The 18662-nt window shown below is 40.0% G+C and overlaps 1 protein-coding gene and 1 long non-coding RNA gene across 4 annotated transcripts in view; both read left to right on the plus strand.

Moving 5' to 3' along the window:
* mvb12bb (multivesicular body subunit 12Bb) overlaps positions 1–14624 on the plus strand; it is a 31515-nt gene extending 16891 nt beyond the window's left edge. The window contains exons 8-10 of one of the 3 annotated variants that reach the window (XM_055162187.1): positions 8983–9038; positions 9398–9457; positions 14492–14624. In XM_055162187.1, coding sequence (XP_055018162.1) covers positions 8983–9038; positions 9398–9457; positions 14492–14533 — 158 coding nt within the window. In that variant the 3' untranslated portion in view covers positions 14534–14624. Of the gene's footprint in view, positions 1–5452; positions 5986–8982; positions 9039–9397; positions 9718–14491 lie in introns of those variants that run through there. The other 2 variants (XM_055162186.1, XM_020935494.2) reach the window with 2 other exon arrangements.
* A 1108-nt stretch (positions 14625–15732) lies between these two features.
* Positions 15733–17922, plus strand: LOC110169940 (uncharacterized). The gene is made up of 3 exons (XR_002319057.1): positions 15733–16460; positions 17368–17463; positions 17667–17922. It is a non-coding gene; the product is annotated as an uncharacterized LOC110169940 (long non-coding RNA).
* Positions 17923–18662: the final 740 nt, after the last annotated feature.

Here is an 18662-nt window from a genome sequence, read left to right on the forward strand (position 1 = left end):
GTCCGTGACATTTGGTGTGAGATTCCTCCGCCGGGACGTCCTGTGACTGACAGTGGAGAAGAAACGCACTGTACCGCCCTCCTCACCCCCCACCACTTACCTCTACGAGCTCCTTTTTTTTTTTAATTCTTCTTTTTCTACAGCTCCATAATAGAGTTTGAATATGAGCTGAGGATTTATTGTTACAGACGCACGCAGCATCACACGGAGAATGTGCTAGAACACCACTTGCCTTTATTAAGACTGTGATAGCACGCAGATCGAGTGCGAGGTCGTAGCTGACAGCCTATTTGTGCTAATTGTTGGCGGTAGCTGTATCTCCGTGTATGTGTGTGTGTGTACGTGTGTGTATGCAGGGTAGACAGCTGGCCAGGTTGGAGTTGCGCTAAAACCATGTGCACTCTGTCAGACTTGTACAGGCGCCTTCTTTAGGATTGATGAATTGCCTGCTTTCTTGATTAAACCCTCCGTCACTTTTCCCCAACAAAACAAAAAAGAAAAAAAAATCCAGCAAGTTGAAGGGGAGGAGAGGTAGCATGTCTGCGGAATCTGTCATAGCCTCTGACATGGTGTACACGTGTGATATGCTGGCACTTTGACATTTATTAGCCCAATATTAAAAACTAATTCACATCTATTTTGTGAGGGGCTCTTTCATTTGACAGTTGGGGTTCATTTGAAAAGTTATCGAGCTTTCATTGTGGTGCTAACCTTTTTGCATTGCTTTGATCCATGCCAGGGCCATTTGCCAATTAGGTCTATTATGCAAAGACAAAAAGCGAGTGGGATTTTTAAAGGTAATTAAACATGCTTTGATGGAAAATGCCAAATTGCTTTTTAATAAAATTGAAATAAATTTAAAAGAGGAAAATCTGAACTCTTCTCTGTAATATGGCATGGTGTCTCAGGTGATTAGCTATAGTAGAGTATACAGTATTTTGCAGGCATCCAAGAGGAGATATAAAAAGTAAACGTAATAAAAGTAATGCATTTACATATCTATCACATTAATCAAAAATAAATCCTGACATTGGCCTTGATCTAACGTAATATGGAGAGCAATTATTTCTCGATCCATTAGGGCGAACTTCAATTAACAGGCACCAGACAGTCCATCCTTCAGAGGACAGAAAATAGAAGGCACAAAATTAACTTGGGGTTTGCAAAATATCTTGGCAGGGATGACAGTGATTTTTGATTTTCCGGAAACAATATTAGAATTCTTATTAAACTATGTGCATCTGCTTTTAATTTGCCACAAATAATTGGGAAAATGCTACGGAGGCTTCCAATTAAAGCCTCCACTTTGTGCTGTTTAATAATACCCTCATAATATTATAGCTTATGAAATGACAGGTGAGTTGGTGTATGAATAAAACATAAAGCTCCAGTAATAAGAGACAGGGGGGGAAAATCGAGACAGTTGTTGGGGGGCTTTTAAATGCTCGACATAATTTGCATATATTAATCTCCTCTTTTCAGCCTTATCAAGTATTCCACTGTATTTGAAGTTAAAATAGTCGTGACAGGCCGAGGGTACGCTCAGTTTTTCCAAGGATTTATTACTTGTATAATTCCAGGATCTTTAATAAGCCAATATGACTGATCCTCGGAGTTCTGTGGAATTTGGTTAATTGTTCCAGATGGTGCTCACTGATTATGCAAAATTACTTTTTCTTTCTCCATTCCCCCTTTTTTTACTACAATTTCGTGATTGACTAACACTGAGAAAAAAGATTATTTTTGTCGCGCGCTTTCATTAAGAGGATTCTCGTCAGGTTTCAAACAAAAGTTCAATCTTATCTGCGAATGTAGTTGGCGAGGCTACAGTGTGCACGCGGACGGAGCAGGCGGGCTCTCTCTTATCTCCAGCAATGATGGATCTGAAGCGATTCTGCACCGCTGGGTTATATTTTAGAATAACACAATTCTTTAGTCTGAGGGATTAAAAAGTACGACCTCTGGATGGTGACACAAAAGTTATTATTACTGCGTTTCTACGGGAGATGGATGGATATACAAAACGGCACAGTTGGTCTACAGTTAGTGGCCTCTGTATGTGCAACTCTTTCTGTTTTGCATCAGCTAAAGTCGACTGAATGAATCATTTATGGGAGTGTTATGGGGGAGGTACAGGCAGATTTACAGCCCCAGCTTTTACTTGAGATGGAGCGGGGATCTCTATCAAACCCGTGTCTGAAGTAATGCCAAAGCTTACATCAAGACATGAAAGGAGCCCTCTTAAAACCCGCATTTAAACTCTTAATGCCTCTGGTCAGCAAAAGGCAAAAACAGGGAGAGAGAGTGTAGCAGCAGTGCCGTGTTTACTGGCATTTTCTGATTAAATTAGCTGCGCAGTTAAAAATGAATAAAAAACAAACCTTTTTGGTTAATTAAATTATTCTAATAAATTGTTTTCCAGCCATAGTTTTAATTTCATTTGGATTACATCATTTGAGCATTTGTGGCATTCTTTACCTGTCAAAAAAGGCGTTGAAATTAATTATTTTCTATGCCATCCTATATTCTGTTTCCCCTAGTGTAGATTAATTCCAGATGCCTTTCCAGATGCAGCTCTTCATTTATTTGGGCTTGGTCTGGCAGCAGTCCAAGCCTTAGCATGAATTGTACTTGAAAAGTTCATAATCTTGTTTTTTTATCAATCAAAGCCTGGTTGAGATCCTTTTTTGTTTCAAGATATTACCAACATTACTATTGCTTCATTACTGTGATCTGGCACTAATGCTTGACCCCAGTTTGATTTGTCCATTAAAATACTAGAGAATCAATCCTCCATGAATCCTAATGGGATCCAGGAGCCTTATAGGGCCCCAGGCATTTTGGCCCTTTATAACAGTCAAATAAGCGACTTCAAATGGCTTTACATTTGCAGGCTGGACTGGACTCTGGAGTCTCATCCCTCATTGCGTTCTATCCATCCCTGAGATAGCAGCGTTGCCCCATTAGTTTAAATGTCCAGACGCAGGACAGCCTCAATGGATGGGCCTGTCAGCATCCCCTCATTTGCCCCATGTACAGCAGGGTTTGTTATCACACCATCTAATTAGAACTTGATAAAAAATATTTCGTAAAAATCCAGTCATTAAATCTAGTTTAAGGAGATTTATGGTCAAATATGCCGAAAAGATCTTTTAATGGCTCTGCTGACTTGTTAAGTTTGTAATTAATGATCTTCTAATGCATACTGTGGTGTGATGTGGAAAGCACAATGAGATTCTGGGAATGAAGTCGTTTTGGAAAAGGGCATCTGGGGCTCTATATTAAATAGTTCTGTTCACATGGGTCTGCTCCGAGCCACAAAGTCTGCAGTGAGAAAGTTCAAGCCCATCAGCCTCTTTACATTTGTGCATGCACGGCGCATGATTAAAAAACAGAGCTTTTGTCACCGCTTTACACTCAATTACTGTATGTACCAGAAGGACCTCTGAAAGGGCATTTGGGCGAAGCACAGCAACACAATTTCATTTCTACAATGGAATACATATTGTCACACAGAAAAAGTCTTCAAGCAAATGCATTCAAACAAAACAATAAATGCTGGCAGTGGCCAATTTCATCAGGAGAGTAATGGTATCCTTATTAGCATAATTAATGACAAATGGCGGCGCTGCATTGGTGGATTGGTTCTCAGGGATGATAAATTGTTGGATGCCCAGGTTAGTGGCTGCCAAGGAGGCCTCTTTGGCTGTCATCCCTCCTGCTTCTGCGTTGGCACACTTCATTACTCACTGTGTGAGATGCCACTTTACATTGCCTGGTACTGTGAGCATGGAGAACTTAATAATACCACCCTGCACCACCCGGGGCCTGCGCTTTAGCCACAGTCCAGAGGGCAGGCAGCTCTGAGGGGCTCAGGGAAGGGTCAGGGTGAGGAGAGCCGGCCGCTCAACGGGCAGCTGCGTGTCCCACAGCAGCTTTGATCTCAACAGTTCAGCGTCGCCATGACACCCGGGGAGCGGGCTTCAGGGCTGCTGAGTGTTTCTTGTTAGACTTTCTGGGGCTCGCCACATCCCTGCATCATTACGGTTTAGCTTGCCCACAGAACCGCTAATTAAGAGGGGATTTGTGTAATTGTGCCTTCTGCTGTGTCCCATCCGGCACATACAATTTAGTGTCAGGCCTGTGCCAGCTCTTCCACTTGTCCAGAGAGGCGTAGCCACGACTACACACATTCACTGCACATTGTGTGCACATTTAGCAGCAGCCCCAGCTGGGGATTAATGCAGGGCTGTGAGGGCTGTGGCAGTGTCTTAAAGACGCTATGCTGCTGATTAAAGTCTGATTGTCCATTTAATTTCATAAGAGCTCACAATAGCCTGCCAACTGAAAAACGCTCCGAGGGCTTAAAATGAACGATTAAAACAGCTTTTAATTGTGGAAAGTTATCTCAGGATTTATTGGCTCACAGTCTGTCGGCCGTTTTCTATCCAGGCACAATATACAGTTACACTGAAGTGGAAAAGTTTCCCACATCTCTGTGCTGTTGGCTGTTTGTAGCCAACTCTCCATAGGTGTTTCTGGCTCTGCCCACTTTCTGAAGACTGATGGAGCAGCGCCCACTGGGACTGCCTCCTGGATCCTGCCCATACGCACATTTCAAGGACTGCTTGTCACAGATGGAAAATAAGTGGGTCATTCAGCAGAATCATGCATCCAGCTTTTCATTCAAATATGGGACAAGTTAAGTTTTAGTTTTTGAAAAGTGAGAACTTATTTGTCTGTTTTAGTCAATTATCATATTCATTATTATATTCCTTATTGAAATTCAGTAATCAAGTTCTCTGCATATTTTCAAACCTAAGAACCTAATTCATTGCAGTATCCACCCATATCAGTATTCAAACTCTGCTCTTAGCAAATGTAAACACACTTAAATCTAATGCTGAGTATCAGGATGCGAGCAGATGAATATTTTAGTGTGAAGACTGCTGTCAGCGAGTTGCCCCAGAGGCTTCTGTTTGCTACAGACTGAAAAACAAACTGTAACCGCCTGCAGAAACAAGTATTATTTGTTATGTGCCTGTACATCATGGAGGAAGCCACAGGATCATGTGTCATCTCTTGCATGCTACTTTCTCTGTAAAACTCTTTCTAGTTTTTTTAATTGACTAGCCAGTCAACATTTGAATAATTTAAAAGATACACTGCCACATTTGCAACAGAGATTTTCCTCAAACATGTTGAAAAGTTTTTTTTCTCTTCTCCGTTACTGTCTGCAGGGCTTGAAAAAGCAGCCCAAGATAAAAGAAAAAGAATGGCTTTCATAGAGCCATAGTCATTAAATGAATCTCAAAATAGCATCTCGCTATCATCTGTTCTCATAGCACGGGTCAGGAGCTCTGACACCTCCAAAATTCCTCCTGTCAGGGTAGGGGGCCATTTGTATTCTCTCTCATTAGGCAATTTGACTAATGACCTGCCGCGCCTGCAGATCTACTGAGGGCCCAGCGCCCGCACGCTCCGGCAGCAGCAGCTTCAACACACTCCCTCCACTGGAATGGCACAGATGGCATGCCCGGGCGACAAAATAAACTACAATATGTCTGGAGATGCTGTCAGGCCTGGGCACTATTGCTCATGTCATAGTGGGGCTAAGGGCTGTGAGTGGGCACAGGGGGTCCTCCTCCAGCTCTACTGCGACTCACCATTATCTGCAGAGGTGACAGAGAGCGCTCTGCCCCTAGAATAGCATCTCCATGGTCTGCATAAGGAACCCTCTCAAAATGAGAGTCACAGCGACAGGGAAGGTCTCACAATGTCTACACCTCAAGAAACCCTGATGCTGTTGTTTGGCATATAAAACCTAGCACCCTCTTTTTACATGTTTCAAATTGTATTATTTTGCCACAGAAAACAATGTTAAGATGGTAATTCATGCTGCGCATTATTGGTTCACTGTTGACCTTCTTATTTAATTTAGTCCACGAAGGATTCACCCAGGTAATGGTACCAGACAGAGATCAATGCAACCCTGGTGAATTAGTGAAGTGTAAAATAAAAGTTCATCAACATTCCTAAAGTGTTCCAGATCAGGTAATACGGTGCATGGTCGATCACCCACGCATATTTTTCCATCAGTCAGTGTCTCTGCACAATCCGGAGCAGTTTATGTGTGTCTTTGTGAGTGCGGGGAAAACATGTCCGTGTCTGGTGGAGCGCCGCAAATGCAATGTACTGTACGCCACAGCCGCCTGAGTCCCGGTGACAGTGCATCCAACAATGGACGTCTGAGGGATTAGACCGGGCCTGGCGAACGAGGCAGCCCTGCCCGCCCTGAAACAGCCATTCATCTGTGCCCAGGGGCTGGAGATGACAATGCGGCCATTGCTCATAGCACCTGACGGAGCCATTAATAAGGCAATGATCCACACGGGCCGCTGCTGACTCCGTTCTTTACACTACAATCGCTCAAACGGCAGGGTCCTCCTTACTTAACACCACCTCTGCGCTCACCGACCAGCATCACCATCATCATCATCATCATTATACAGAAAAAGGTCCAGCCAGATGTTGCAGAGGTGGTTCAAATTTGTATTTCTTAAAATGCAGTTCATCTGTTGAAGTAAAGGGAAAGAGATTTTAGTCTAAGAGCTGAATTTTACAGAAAAGTAAAACAAAGACCACTTGTCCATGCAGATGTTATTACTTTGCCTGGAAAGGTCCATAATGTGGCATTAACTTATCTTAACTTAACTTAGCAATTTATCTTTATGGAGAGAAATACAACACTTCGATAAAGGCAATATAGAGAAGTTTGATGCCATACTGTGGAACATTACATTCTAAACTAAAGTACAAACAAGTACCGATGAAATATCAAAAGTATAAGTTACATTTTCATCACTTTGACTCAATTTTGTGCATCAAATTTTCCTCATATCAGCTTTACCTGTCCATTTAACCATTTAATGCCATCTCTGCACTCAACCGTCTCCACCAGCGTCATTATTATACTAAAGAGGTCCCACCAGATGTTTTCCTATTGACCTATTCTTTCACACCTCCAAATAACTACGTGGTTTCTGGTTCTGTAATACACTTGTGAGGTAATGGACTGTAGCTGGGCCACTTGAGCGACTGGGGCGTGTGTCATATTTCTGTTCACAAGATTGGATTTACATTATTCCTGCCCTTTGGACCTCCTGATTCCACTGTGCCACCAGCAGCATCCATTTCCAAGCACAAAGCGCACCACCAGGCCATCTCCAGGGCCTCACCATTTGTCCTGGTGTGAGATAGCCTGTGCAGTATAGATGGTGGGGGAATACAAAGTGAGATCTGGTTTTAAATGTAATCCTTGAGCAATAAAGAAACTCTCTGGCCTTCAGCTGTGCGCATTCATCCGTCTGTGCCATAGAGATCCATCAGCAGCAGTGGCAATCTCCACTTCCCAGCGCCGACTTGAATCAAATATATTCTGCTTCGGTCCTGGTGCTCTTGGCAAACATAGTAGTGTTTTTATTTTTGCTTTTATATCATACAACCACACAGGGTCAGAAGTTAGGTTTCTGCTTGTGCTAGTCTCAAACCTGGAGACTACCTGAGCAAAATGTGGTAAAAATAAGTCAAATTAACATGCAAGTTAATAATGCTGAGACTCAATTTGGTTAGGTTTGGTTACATGTATTCATCAAAATAAAAAAGCAAAAAATATATACATGTATGTTTTGTAGATTGGGCGCACTCCACCCAACAATTGTTTGAAAAAGAGTGCCTCAAAGTGCAACCTAATATAGACCCTTCCTTTTTCAATTCAGTGTTGACATAATGCCTATAATAATGGATGGTTAATGCCTTGATGTGAATTGGTATGAGTGCATCAGGTTTTGACTTTTCTTCCCTTTTTGTAATTTCCTCTACTTTTTTGTTCAGCTTTTCCTTTTGGCACAGAAATGTATCCTCAGATATTTCATACAGTCATAAGGTGAGGGACAACAAAGATCCTTTTGTTCAAAAATAATATGGAAACTACATTGTGTAATTGTTAAGTCGGGAATCACTTCTGAAGTCAAGGCTAGAGCTTTTCCCCCAGATGCCAGAGTTAAACACAACCATGACTCACACGGTTTTAAATGTACAAGTTCCTTTTCCTCTGCCAGCTGAAGGACAGTTGTGAGCTTCGCCTTTTGATATTTGATGCTTTTACTTTGAAATCCAGCCTTAGTCTCAAGTTTTGCGCCTCTCAATTTAGAGTTTTCTAAATGAAGCCGAGCAGCTGCAGTTTTCCCTTCAGCCTGCGAATGAGAGGGGCTTTGTGTCCCCTGTCACCCTGTGTTAATTTGGACCCTAATGTATTTTATAAACAAAGGGCTGCTCTCTAGCCTGACAGTGGTGACACCTTGATTCCAGAGCAGGATGCATGCAGTCGGGGTTGTGCCATTAATAAGCAACTGGCAGCCATCACACCATTTTAACCACGATCATTATGATAAAGGGCATACACTTAATTACAGGCCTGCTTAATTATAGCTCTGTTGAAGCTCGTTTGTTTGGTCAAATGCTAATTATACCACCACGCTCTTGGCAAGTCCTCATTTCAATCCACTTTTTGCCTCCCGAACAGTGCGCGGCTTATTTTCATGCAAATTTGATATCTGGTGAATGTTTTGTCTCCCTTCTTTGCCACTTTTCTCTGCTCTGTGTGAGCGTGCCTTTGTTTCTGAGGTGAACATCTCCCAGACAAGACGGAATCGGGAATAATCAAGAGTAATTAAACGGGGAGAGGGCTGGAGGAGAGAGGAGAGTGGAGGTGCTCAAATACAGCGTGGAATAAAAAAGGCTTTCATCTTCTCTCCCATAGACGGAAACGGGGGAGAGAGGGTGGGATCACAATGCTAGCTGGGGTTTACTGGTGAATAATCTTGTATTTTGTCATGTTGAAAAAGTCGAGATCAAAAATAAAGTTAATATATACATATATATATATATATATATATATTTTTTTTTTTTTTTCATTTTCAGCTTTGGATGACATTCCATTTGTCGTCTCTGGGAAGTTTCATGACTCCAACACAAAGGTAAAAACAACTGTAAAGGGAATTTTTAAAGATGATGTATTATGACATGATTGTCTATAATAGCTGCAATACACTTTGGTCTTTCTATTTATAATAAAGAAAGAAATTCTGCACCTCTCCCATGCACTTCCTTCCATTTCTGCAGACTGAGTGATGAATGTGAGCAGTCATGCAAAGCTGGCTCAATGCAGTCCATTTGGCTGGTGGCGGCTGTCACTATAGCCTCACTTGTATTGACACCGAGAGGGAGGATTAAAGATTTTAAGCATGCTTACTTAGCCATGAGCCTAACCGCCATGTTTCTTGTGTGTTTTCTCCCTGTCCACCCCCCTCCCCCTTCTCCCTGTGTTTGATTTCAGATGCAGCAAGTCAATTTAATGGGCATTACGATCAAATCCCTGGCAGAGATCGAGGAGGAAGTGAGTAGAGGGCTGCAACGCTCCACTGCCACAGACGCCGCTGGCCCAGAATGCAAAGCAAAATGGTCTTGGGCTTGTAATTAAGTGTCTGAGACAGCGAGGCCCTGTTGGCTCCACTAAGCTCCAATTGAATATAAAAGCATGGCCCGGGTTAAGGCGAACCAGTCCCTCTTAAAAGCTCCAGCTCCTGTTCCAAAACACTTGACTTTTATTCCCCCAATTCTCTCTCTCGGAACAGCTCAATCTAGCAGTCAGACCCGAGCCACTGTGTTCGTAAGTGACTTGCTGTGGTTTAACGTTTAGAAATTGTGCAGACTTAAGTAATATAGCTGTTGAAAGTAGGTTGTATTTTTACTATACTCGTAATCATGTGTGCATTTTTACATTTTGTTACAGTTTTAGCACAATTTTGCGTTTAGGCATCTATAATTTTCATTCTTGTCATAGAGTTCAAATTGAGGGTACTGTCAATTAAAAGTGTCAAAACTGACAAAATTGCAATTAGTTATAAACTCCTTGTTTAACTGATTATTTACATAATCAAACTGATTATGTAAATTGCTTGCGTGTTATGATTTTAACCATAAAGCCACTAAAACAGTATAGCCTAGTATTATAGTCAAAGTACTTGTATCTATAACATACATTTAAGTAAAATGATTCCATTAGAAACAATGTGTACAAGTTACATTTATGTTACTGTCTTGACTTAGATGACATTACATACATTTTAGATGGCTCCATTTTAACCAGTTGGTGAGTAAATAACAGATAAAATTAAATAAATAACAGATCAAATTGCTTTTTTACCTTTGCATAAATTATAATTTACAGAGTAGATAAATCTACTTAAATAAACAAATTTGAGTTTTTAGTACAATTTATTTCTTCTACCTGTTCTCTTTTGTACTCTACATAACTTTTTAGGAATTGCACTGAGGAAGTTAGACATCGCAGTGAACAAATACAACAAATCCCTCTCGATTGGTGATAAAACACTGTACCCTGCAGGCATCCACGGGTAGAAAAATGAGGAGTGCACTTTTTATAGCTTGTGTGTTTGTGAGGAAAAGAAAGGAAAAACTGGCGTGTGTGTGCGTTTTTAAGTCGTGTGACAACCCCCCTTCTCTCTCATTAGCACGGTATCTGGGTATCAGAACTGCCAGGAAGTGACAGACCACTGTAGAAAGAACAGGTGCTGCTTGAGGTTTTGGAGACGTGTTACAGAGCAAACAGTGGCTCATCAAACCGCACTGTGTGTCTGTTCTGCACTCCGCCTCTGTCTTCTGTCACACACTATCCCAATCACGCCCAGTCGCCATCTTGTCATATATGGTCACCTGCATGAAGCTCATTGTCAAGGCAGGTATGGCGTGTATGTTTACAGTACGTGTGTGTCCCATAGCGTGCGGCGCTGTCTGCTCCTTCTCTCCCCTCTTTTTCCTGGAGTGTGATTAGCAGAAGGACACATGGTGAGTTGAGGCGGGGGGAGTAGAGGGAAGGGCATGAGAAATCATTAATTACGGCCCGTGCTGCTGCTGTGTGCTGCTGCTGCTGGAGCTGATGAAGTAAATGGGAGATAGTGTAACACAGGATTTAGTGAAGTGGACGACAGCACAAGATTAATGGCTGGGGCCAGGCTGATGAGAATGAAGTCACAGCTTTAGCTTGATAATTAGTTTCCAAGTGGAAGCATCCCTCACCATTGTGTTATTTTTACTTCTCTCCCCTTGTTATTATCCAGCGATGATATCGGGAGAACAGGGCGAAGGATTGTCAATGTTATCCACACAGAAAATATAGTGCAAAGACAGGCAAAGTTTTTCCGAGTTAAACTAGATTTCCAGAGTCAATTTTCAATTCCAAATTTTTGTGTTGTTTTTGCCATATTAAATGAGCAAAATTAAAGCATGTCTGCCCACTTTTAAAATGCAAGTAGAATCATTCCCCTCAATTGCACTGCGTTGTCACAATAGCAGCATTTCTATTTGGATACAAAGGAAAAGGCTCAAAATGGCGTTGTGGTTATGGTCTTAAAAGTTCTGATGTAGCTCAAGACTTAAGTTACTCAGGATAAGGCCAACTTTGTGCTGTTGTATTTCTTTTTTCAGTATTGACACTTGATTTTATTTTGACAAGCCTGGAATTTTGTGTGTGAATGCGTGTGTTTTACCATTTTCCTCTCATCAATAGTGACTGTTTGAAAAAAAAAAAAAAAGTACTACTTGATTTTCTGTTTCCATGTAATTACAGTACTCCATGGACTACTTACCGTAATTTGCCCAAAAATGCTAAATGGAGTGCAATACTTGCAAAACTGAAATTTAAACCATTTCTGCTGTTTCTGTTCGGACTTCTTTTACTGTCCAGAAGAGGTCACTGTCTATTCTTTTACAGAAAGAGGTTTCATCCCTCTATAAAGCTCCAAGCCATTTTGAGCCCAGTCTGTATAATTGCCTTATTTCCCAAACCCATTAAAATATAGATTCATAAAGCAGATGTAGTTTGCAGAACAGCACATATGCACATTTAATTGAGTAAAAGTGTATAATCACAGTTGTAGATAAGACCATTTTCTAACAGGCATCACTTAAGCCATGTCTCGGATGATGTTGGTTCCAGCAATTAGGCATTCTTTTCATTTCCCAAATGACTCACAAAACTTGCAGATATTATAATTGCTTTTAGCCACGCATATCTAATTTGTGTCTTTTTAAGTGTTAATTAGTAAGCGATTTAAAGTGACATCTTTATGTAGTTTGCGCTGCTGAAAAAATGTTGTTGGCATCTGGCTAATGATTTTGAAAAGGAGGTTGGAGAATGGTGTGTATGCAGACATGACAAGATTTTCATTAGCACCTATGGGTGATATATGGGTGACGCTACTGTTGCTTTTTCAAGGAGTTGTATCTTTGTGCATTGTGTTTTCCTGTAAGGGGAGGATGTTACACATCATGGTTTGAGAGTTTTAAATAGAGTATATGTATGTGAGATCTGCAATAATGTCACTTATATGTGCTCAGTTTTACTTGCTAGTCTAGTAGTTACTTTATTAAGTTTCTTATAGTATAAATATACGTGGTATAGTATAAATATCGTCCTTAAACATTTTTTGGATCTTGAAATAGGAGCTTAAATACTTTTACGTGTTCTCAGTTTTTGTTTATTTGTATTGTTCCCCTGTTGAACTTACTGACACTTTGCAGAGTATGTTGTTTTGAGTCTGATTTTCCTAGATGTGCAAAAATGGGCCACTTTTGTTATTCGTTGACGATGATCTTTCGAGTACATCCTCACTGCATCGGTGGGTTTATTTAATACAGATGAGGGGCAGTTTGTTGTTGCCATAAACTGAGTTCTTGTGTTGAGACACTCATAGAAATCTCCAGGTTCAACATTGTGAATTTAATTTTTGGATATTTCATGGTAAATTACAATGTAATCAACAGGAAAAACTGACTCTTGCCATCCATCTGGGATCATCACATCACATCATTGTAGAATCTGAAAAGCACTAGTATGGCATCTGGCACATAAACATTGAAATGAGTCAAGTAAAGGTGCACTATGTAACTTTTCTGGTAAAGGATCTAATACCTATGTGTAGAGGCAGTGGCATTTGGGCCTCTGTGTATACCATTAATGTTTGAATGTTTTTCTTGCATTTGTTCAATTACAGGTCTTTTCATTGTACAAAAATACCTTGAAAAACATGAATGAGTGGAGTCGCCTTTACACACTTGGCCTGCTGGTGTCACCTGCTTGTCTCCATGGCGATAGATCAAGTGTAATGCCAAACTGTGAAAGATTCCAAGGAAAATAATGACATCTCCGTGGTGTTCACCAGAAAAGTTACATAGTGCAGCTTTAATTAGGACATTATTTAGGTATTTATATCTTGTTCGTGGCAGTCTTCCTTTCTGCCTGTATGTGTTTCCCTATATGCAGAGGACAGTAGTGTACAGGGCAACAGGGAGAGGTGTGAGCGCTCCAAATAGAGGTGGAATTAATGAAGACAACATGTCACATATTTTTGGCAGTGGAGCAGGGACGGGAAATGGAAGCCGCTGCTCGTCTGGGTGACTGCCGCCCATGTACTGGTGTGTCAGTGCCCTGTCAGCCTGTGTGTAAAACTGGCAGACATTGATACATGCTCTCCCTGATAACACCCCATTCCCCCATCCATCATCGGCACACACACACACACGCACGTACACGCTCTCCAGATTATTTATTTACGGTACCAGATGTTGGGACCGTTTTTTTATGTGGTGGTGGTGGTAGGGGGCTGAAATGTTCACACAACTAACAGGTTTTGTGATAAGTGACAGGTTTTTGGTAACTTGCTCCTCAAGTAGATGAGAATCAGCCAAGGTGGTATTTTGAGAGAGAGAGTGTGCTGTAGTTGTAGAGGCTCATTGAGTTGTGCTGAAGAGTTGGAAACTTATTTTTGTGATCATATAGCCCCACCTAGTGCAATGTTTAATAAATGCAACTACATTCTTTTGATAGGGGTTTCCTGAGCTTGTCATTTTCAGTAACACATTTTGTACTTTTTTACTCACTTTGTACTTTTACAGTATTTAAGATAATATGATTAGACCTATGTTCTCATTATAGAATCATTAGTAATAATTTATTTTTCACAGAATGGTATCAACCTAGACATGCATACTTTTACTTTGCAAGGATAAAAATATTATTATACTTACTGTGACAATTAAAACACAAAACTCTAAATTTTTTGGAAAATACAAAACATACTCGTACTGTTCCGATTTGAACCGTCACGTTTTAATTGGTCTTGTCAGAGATAGGCCACAAGAGGGCAGTGTTTATTTAAAGTTTAGCTTTTTGTAGTTTGTTTTTTTAGTTTTTTATGACATTTTTGCTCCAGGCCACTCTAGGCCCATGTCCTGAGCAGATCAATCCTTTGCAATTGCGTTCATTTTGCAGTCCAAGGACAAAATGTTTTTTGCTTTGTAAAAGTTTCAAACTGTTGGCTAAACTTAATTTTTCTTTTTTCTTTTGCAGTTTCAGTACAACTTCACCACAGAGAGAAGTGTTGTCCATTGAGCTGCATCTATATTCCAGAGAGGATACATTCATGGATTACAAATGGATCTCTAGATTTATGTGCTGCTGTGCAATACCAAATGGAAATATATATTTTAACATGTATAGTATTTTTGTGTAATTATAACTGAAGTATGTATTTATTTATTTGTGTTTAATTTCAAAGATGTAAAAAAGCAAATATGTTCATTCAAAATAATAATAATAATAATAATAATAAATACATTTCTGGCAGTACTATTAAGCATTCCTTTATCTTTATAAATTATTTTTATTATAGATTATAGATTTTTGGGTAGTCGTGTTTTTTGTGCATTATTTATTATAATTTTTTTGTACTTTTTTTTAAGCTTCACAGTATATTTGTGTTGAGCATTTTTAGGGTTTTCAGAAAATGCCTAAAAATGTATAGCTGACATAGAAAACGTATTACGATTATATTCAACATTATTGTCATAAGAAACAATTCAACAAAATAGGGTTGAATAGTTTAAAATATATAGTGCACTATTTCTGTATAAATATACCTTATTATAGTTTTATTTAAATTACAACTGAGTAGAATCTTTCTGCTCACACCTCTGTTTACTCAAGTCTTTTAATAACAATTATGACAAACTTGTAATTTCTTCACGGTTAATTAGCCCCTTATCCTACTGAGTGTGCAGACATAGTGCTAACAATGCACATTTGACTTGTAATATGTGATTTGTTCACAGGTGCGTAGTGAGGCGTACGGCACATGACAGCAGCCTGTATCCATGCCGTGGTCCTGCTGCTGGAGCCCAGGGAAGTTTTTAAACAGTTTCACACGGAGGTGACAGTCATTTCAGTAAAGTGATGGGCCTGCTGTGTACTGTCTACGTAGTGATGCCTGTGTTTGTAATAATAATGCCTCAGAAAAAGTTGATCATTCATACATTTATATAATTTTTTATTATATATGATATTATATTGTATTATATTTTATTATATTATATATTACTACGTAAAATTGTGTTTTGGTCTGTACCATTATCTTCAATTTAATACAGGTTAATTTTTTTCTTTATAAATGTTTATAAATACAACAGTGTCAGTACAAAAATACAATGTGTTCATGTTACATGAGTTTAAAATTAGGTGTTGTGTTTTAACTAATATGAGCAAAATGCTTACACCTATACAAAAATAATAGAATTACAAGTCTTGGTATTTAATTAAAATGGTGTTTAAAATAACAATATACATTATTTAAATTCACTATTTAACCATAACTAGGAGAATCTCATTGAGATAATAATAAAAAAGGTTAGTCCCAGCCAAGAGGCAGCAAATAAAACGGCATGAAAAAGTTCAGATATGATACACCTATTTTTTCTAGTGATGTCTTATACTATACTATCAAAGAAGGCCCCCTTTACCTTCCTTAATGTATCTCTTTTTGGAGTAACCTTGATGATAAAGCACAGAATAGACCCATTCCGTATGTGCTCGGAGAACGTTGCAGAGCTGCTTGAGTGCTGAAGGATCGGTTAGGCGCTGTCTGCTGCGTATTTAAGCCTTTGACATATGGCCGACATGTTTTAAGGAATCTTTTCAACTCCCTCACTATCTCCTCTACTCTCCCAGGGCCACTTACTGCACCTCAGTGCTGTGTTGTGGACGGCCTGGCCTTCCTTAAGTAAGGTTGAACTGTGAGACATCAAAGCCCCACCCTCCCAGAGTGCACCAGATGTCCCGCGGTCATTTTTACACTCACACCCCAGCACATGACACGGAGCGGCGAGGAGGCCTGTGGACAGAGCTGGATGGACTGCTTGGAAATTGGAAGAGGAAGCCAGTATTTATGAGGTGGTTTGAGGGGCTGTGTTAAGACGGCCTTAGCCTGCCACTCTCCCTCTGACAGGCCCACTTCCCCTGAGCCCACTGCAGCAGACACACAGAGGTGAGCCAGGCCTGGGCCCAAACACGCAGGTGATCAGCAAATCACATGCACAGACCTGTTTCCAGGGAGATTTAACTGCAGCTAATGGTTGGTAGGATACAGGAAACATGAACAAAGTGCCTGCCAATACCCCTCAACTATTACAGATGGAAACATACATGCAAGTAAAAGTTAAAGTGCAGAACTTATTGATTAGCAGGCTAATATAGTATATAAAATGACAATAACATTACTTAAGCATACACGGATCAGTAATGTGTTCCAGTATTAAAATAATACATCTATACATGAAATTAACAGAAATTCATACATTTTATTAATTACATGTATTTATTATATTTTATTCTTGTAAAATAGGAGTTATTGTCAAATAAAACTATTTTTATAGATTTTTATTACATACCAACAATGACAAAAACTTATTAAATTCCAAAATTACAGAATACCTGCATTAAAATGTAGTTTTACATTCTGTCACATGGTTTAAGTAGATTGTTCTGTGTTTTGAATACTTTCACATGGAGTTGCATTATATTACAGTGTAAAAACATTCATAGGATTAAAACAGCCTCATGTTAACGCTGCCTGTTTTGCATTTATTTATTTCTAATTAGAGAAGGGAAAACACACAAATGCATGCACTATACAAGAGTTTTCTTTTTGTTGCACTAATACTGTGCTGGGCTAAATTGTGTGATCAAGTGTATACAGTGTATTCCTTTCATTTTAGGAAAGTAGCTGCATTCTGAAATCCACCAAATTTGAATCTGAATTGTTTACGTATTTTTGCTATATTTCGTTACTTCCAATAGTCAAGAACATTGCATTTGTGCTCTCTACAGTGGTCAATGGTTCCTATGCAAAATTTATTTATTTTTTTACTTTGACTTTTTGGGTTTTTTTTAAGAAATGTACACACCGACAGAAATGGGGAATGACACAGAGAACATGGAGAAAATTCCTCTGATCGTGGACTCGAACTTGGGTCACTCCAGTTTATGTGGTAAGCACTCGACAGAAGCACCCCAACAATTTGTTTTTTGTCAGACATTTTGATACATGGTATTCCTTTTATTGCCATAAATCAAGAGCTACGGCATGCTTTAACTATTCTGTTTCAAACCACTGCTCCATGACTAATGATCCTGGTTGCACTATGCACCTCTGCCTGGCCTGACGTCAGCTTGTGTGTTTTTGTCCAACCAGGAGCAGTGTGGTCTTCTGCACTTTAACTAGCCCCCACCACCACATGCATGTAGCCCCATACCTCTGTGAAGGTAAAATGAGTGATGTCTCAGAGCAGGCATCTCCTCCTCTCCTCCACAGCAACCCATGTGAGTCGGATTATTATAATTGAGTAAGGATGGAGCAGGGTGTGAGCTGATCTCTCTCTCTTCTCTCCCAGGTATTTTGGTCAAAGTTTTTGAATAACCACTAGCAAGCATGTTTCTTTCTCCTATGGCCCACCTTAAGACTGGCCCTAACATAGAAATCAATTAACTCCTTTCATGTGAGATCAAAGGCCCAATACACCAGTGTCCAGCTCCCTCCACTACCTGCTTTGGGACAATTAGCTTTCTGGACATGGGGCAGGCAGGGCAGATGACGAGAGGCTGCTGCCCCAGTCACTAACATGAGAGCAGGCTATAAACAAACAGCAGCTAATTAAACGACACTTTGGGGGGGAGATTTTCAGATAATCAGACACTGAACATATCTGCTCAATGTAAATTATGATACTGTTCTCTCCTTCCTGCTTTTCCCTTCAGGATGCACCACATTGAATGAGAGGGACCAGTGATTTGTATACTGACTCATAATAGTTCACAGTTAATTAGACATTCCCAAGGTGTAATTCCCTGTCGCTGCCACTTGGCATCCTGGGAATCAGACTCTTGGAGATCAGGTCAGGACAGGATGGACTGAGGGCACAGAAGGACAGCTACGCTTCTCTGAGGGTGTCTGAGAAGTCAACAAATAATTCACAAAATTGTAAGATTAACTGATCAAGAAAAAATATTTCACAATGTATATATTATTAAGAATTTATTTTCCACTCCTTTTAAAGGTACAGCATGTAACATACTCTGGAATATTCTCCATGGAGATAGATATGTTTTATGCCATACTGTGGAAGAGTACAGCTGAAGGAACAACACTTCCATGGAAACAAGCAGGATGAATTCTTTTATTTGAATCTAT

This window comes from Boleophthalmus pectinirostris, unplaced genomic scaffold (genome assembly GCF_026225935.1).
Source record: "Boleophthalmus pectinirostris isolate CB_2022bp ecotype Guang Dong unplaced genomic scaffold, ASM2622593v1 HiC_scaffold_4, whole genome shotgun sequence".
NCBI lineage: Eukaryota > Metazoa > Chordata > Actinopteri > Gobiiformes > Gobiidae > Boleophthalmus > Boleophthalmus pectinirostris.